Source organism: Anopheles marshallii, chromosome 2 (assembly GCF_943734725.1).
Source record: "Anopheles marshallii chromosome 2, idAnoMarsDA_429_01, whole genome shotgun sequence".
NCBI lineage: Eukaryota > Metazoa > Arthropoda > Insecta > Diptera > Culicidae > Anopheles > Anopheles marshallii.
This window is the reverse complement of record NC_071326.1, coordinates 68,451,384-68,455,858: the sequence shown is the minus strand read 5'-3', so window position 1 is coordinate 68,455,858 and position 4,475 is coordinate 68,451,384. Positions and strand designations below refer to the sequence as shown.

The 4,475-nt window shown below is 46.4% G+C and overlaps 1 protein-coding gene across 1 annotated transcript; it reads left to right on the top strand.

Annotated features, from left to right (window-relative positions):
- Positions 1 to 2,198, top strand: LOC128708294 (stromal membrane-associated protein 1). The gene is made up of 2 exons (XM_053803269.1): positions 1 to 249; positions 855 to 2,198. The coding sequence occupies exons 1-2, from the start codon at positions 1 to 3 to the stop codon at positions 2,196 to 2,198; spliced, it is 1,593 nt and encodes a 530-aa protein (XP_053659244.1).
- The last annotated feature ends 2,277 nt before the right edge of the window (positions 2,199 to 4,475 follow it).

Genomic DNA, 4,475 nt, shown 5'->3' with positions numbered 1-4,475 from the left:
ATGAGCAGAAAAAATGAGACCGAGCGGCAGAAGCAGATACAGGAAAAGTGCCAGATGCTGCTAACGAAGATGCTGCGAGACGATGACAACAAGTATTGCGTTGACTGTGATGCGAAAGGGCCGCGCTGGGCGTCCTGGAATTTGGGCGTTTTCCTTTGCATACGCTGTGCCGGTATCCATCGTAACCTGGGCGTGCACATTAGCCGGGTGAAGTCGGTCAATCTGGACAGCTGGACACCGGAGCAGGTGGTAAGTGTACCGTGCACGTGACACACGCACTACAAAGATCAAAAGGATAGCGAAGAAGGTGAAGAGAAAGGAACGTGGGAAAGGTGCCGGTGCGCCCATGCGCCGTAATGGCCATCCTATCGCCCGTGGCCCATACGTCAATCGCGGTGTGTCTTAATTAATTGCTTTACTTCCGCTCGCTTTCCTCCACACACACACACACGCACACGCCTGTCCGCAGGGGTCTTAGTATGAGGTTTTCCAAATGATTAGGTTTTTTTCGGGAGCTTTTTTTGTAGCACGCTGGTTATCTTCGAAAGAGTTCGTGGGTATTCGTGTGTTGATGTTGTCGTAAAGATACGGAAGTGAATTAATGTGACCTAATCACGGTAACGCGCATTTCAAATGAAGGTTTTCATGTAGATACATTATTGAAGCCAACATAGCAAACAGCCAACTGCAAACAATTAATTTCGAGGGCACGAATTTATGGGTAACATGCTTTTTCTCCATGTCTTTGTCAGGTCTCATATTTAAAATCATTTCGTCCGGTGTCATTTTCATGACGTGTTCAACCCTGCACCGGGTTCTGCTGCTAGCTAACCTTGAAATTCTTTTATTTTTAGGTATCACTAGAGCAAATGGGCAATTCTAGGGCCCGTGCCGTATACGAAGCAATGATTCCGGACGGTTTCCGGCGACCGCAAACCGATTCCGCGCTCGAAAGCTTTATTCGGGCGAAGTACGAGCACAAGAAATATCTGGCACGGGAGTGGGTTCCTCCGCCCGCACCGAAAGTCGACTGGGACCGGGAGATCGACGAGGAGATCGAACGGCAAAAGCGCAAGAAAAAAGCGTCCTCTTCTGGTGGTGGTGGTATCGGTTCGGTCAGTGGGACGCTTTCGCTTTCGTCATCGGCAGACAAGAAAGGTCACGGTGCGTCCGGTGCGTCACCTTCGTCGACCGGCACCACGATGGCCGCTGTGCCAAAGCTGAAAGCACCTGCCAGCAGTATGAAATCGTCCAGCCGGACGTCGGGCGTCTCTTTGAACACTTCCTCCTCCTCCGCAACAACCACCGACACTTCCACTGCCCTGTCGTCCAGTGGGCCCGGTAACTCTGCTGCTGGTGGTAGTGCTGGCAATACAAGCGCCGGAACAGATTTGCTCGGCCTTTCGCTCGGTGAAGGAAGCACAACGGTTAATCACAACGCAGGTGCTAACAAAACGGCCAACGGACTATCAGCCACAGCGAGCAGCAATGGGATGGATCTGCTCGAACGCAAAAATACCGACACGGACGATCTGGCAAAGGTGGAAGCGGACTTTTTCAATCAATCCGGACCGGGCAACGGAGTGGACGCTAGCGGTAAGCTTACGAAGGATAAAATTATGGCCCTGTACGGCTCAGCACCAAGCACGGTCGGGTCGTCGGTTGGCAGTGGATTCGGTGGGCCAGCCGGTTTCGGTGGTTTCCAGCAGGCCGGCAGCACATTTCCACCGGCTGCTAATGCACCGGCCGCTACAGTACCATTCAATGGTGGCATGATGCCAACTAATGCATTCGGTGCATTCCAAACGTTCCCGGGCTTGAACGGTGTTCCGGGTGCTGGTGCTCCGGGACAATATCCCATGATGGGTGGTGGTGTCGTCCCACCACAGATGGTGTACAACAATGGGGGTGTAGCCGCCCCGAACATGATGGCGGCCGGTTCCATGTTCAACGCACAGACAGGTGCTCCCGCACAACCGCTCGGTATGGTTCCTCCGTACGGTGCGATGCCACAGTATACGGCAGGTTTTCCTCCAATGGTCGGTATTCCGCAACACGGACAAGCAATGCCCGCTGCAGCTGCTTTCGCAAACTTTCCTAAGACCGTCCCTCAGCAACAGCAGCAGCAGCAACCGCAACAGCAGGACAAACTAAGCAATCAGTTCGGTACTATGAATCTGCGGGACGTGTGGCAATAGAAAACGAGGACCTTCGGAAGAGGATTCGGCCTCTGCCAGGGCGAATAACTTATCTATCTTTATCCAACAGCATCATCACCCTCCCTCCCCACTCCCCCCCCGTCCGGCCAAAACAGATTAACTAGCGATGCAAAAATCGTACGTAGAAACTACGAACTAAACTATCATAGAGAAGGTGAAGACGATGGTAGGGCAATTACTTATCTAGCTAAACGAAACCAGAAGGTAAAACATACAGAATCACAAATATATTGGTAGGATAGTTTTGACCGGAAATGGACGGGCCATATCTGTCGATCGTAGCGATTCATTTCGGCATGGTGTCCATTGTGTCCGGCATTCTTTTCTTCCTAGCTCGGTTGGCCATTCTGTTCACAGTGTCGCGGCGAGAGTTAGCTAGACTGTAAAGCGAGGCAGAGATATGCTGCAAGAAACACAGGGAGAAGACATTTAACCATGGAGGGACAAGGCAAATGCAACTGGAAACTATTTTCGACCATGCAGTTATTGTATAGGGCAATGCGTGCAAGCGCGTGCGACCGTTGATCAGGTACAGGGGCATTGAACGTTTTGTTTCCGAAAATGTGTTTTTTTAGTTGTTGTTTTAATCGCAACACTGCTATCTAAAGAAGAGAAGTATATTATGGTATTATATATTACATCGCAAGTTGGATGTTGGCTGTGTGTGGCAGCGGAAGGTGCGCGATCGTTTCGTTGTTAGACGATATATTTTAGTAGATAACGGAAGCAAAGATGCAAACAAACATCTGTCAATGAAACTAAACCCGATGTGCAAGAAGGATCGTTAGGGTAAGGATGCAATTGTAATCGTCTACGTATACACACTGGCACGGAGTGGCACGAGGGAAAATAACGCTAGTAGCATGTGTGAAATCTGTGTTGAATGTATGCATAAGATTTTGATCGGCTGTTGTTGCTTCATTATTTAAACACGTAATTACCTTCAAGTTCCGATAGATTTTATTTCAAACTGGAAATGGGACGATTTGGTTGCTTCATTATCTAGCAAACTTTAAAGAAGTGAGACTGTTTTGACTTTATATGTTGTTTAAAATGTCCTACTATACTGGGATAAATGCTTCTTGTTAAACTATTTTCCAGTATTTAAATTAATTGGATAACCCTAAAAAATGGGTTCTTATTTAAAAGCGATTGGTGAACTATTAAAACCGCTACCTCCATCTGTTACGTCAAGGTTTGAAGCTTATGCATACACTTAGTACACCTGGGCACAGCTGGCGTATAGAGAGAGTATTGTAATGGGATATAGTATATGTATGAGATTTAATATATGTAATGAATTGCCGGCGGCGTGAGCATTAAGATGATACAGGAAAGGGAAGCAAACCAGGGGTCAGGGTATAATTGACTGCAACTCTAGTGAAATTGACGGCAACACGGAAAGTGTTTGCACCCCATCTATTAACGCCGCGTTGGTCGTGCTTGCGCGTGTGTGTTTGTAAACGGTGGCATGAACTGCGAAATGTTGTATTTAGTTGTCGGAATAAATCGATCGATTTCGAAACACTTAGATACATATCTGTGATTGTGAAGCGAGAAAAAAAACTAGTAATGGGAAAACCCGCTGCCTTATGTGGGACTCGATTCGGATGCGATGCGAAACTATACCTCTTGGACAATGTATTCTTTCAAAATTTTCTTCAAATTCACCCTTTTGAAGGTAAAAAGAAAAAAGATTTTCAATGGGGAATGGGAAAGAATGATTTTCAACAATCAAAATGGGTGTATTTAATTCCATTCAAATAATAAATAATGTGGATCCCGAGCATGACAGACCAAGTTACGATTAGGGATAGGGATTTGCAATAGGGATTTTGTTTTAGATACCAATCCAATGGAATATCAATCATGACAAATTCGGTTCCTGACGGATGTGAATCCGAGCTTTAGTGTTTGGTAACTCCATTGTCCAACACAAAAAATACCAACGAAAAGGACACGCGTTCCCACAGAATGGTTCCCTATTCTGGCATTTCTAGAACAAACCCGATCGGTTTGACTATGCCAGAAACTTCAAGCAATTTAATTGAATCGAATACAATTGCCTGCACTATTTATGGTTTTCCAGTTTTATTTTTCAAAGTAATTCTTTGTATCATGTCTTGCAAATATATCAGCCTACCTGACAGACCTGGTACAGCCGAACAAATCTCGGATGAGGCGCTTAAAATATAATTAATTGTTATGAATAAATTGTACCACACTAAGTTGCGTACTGCTGCTTCTGTCAGTTTC

Coding starts and splice junctions, on each gene's coding strand:
- LOC128708294 (XM_053803269.1), top strand. CDS start 1: ATGAGCAGAAAAAATGAGACCGAGCGGCAGAAGCAGATACAGGAAAAG. Junction 250..854: donor GCTGGACACCGGAGCAGGTG/GTAAGTGTACCG, acceptor TTTTATTTTTAG/GTATCACTAGAGCAAATGGG.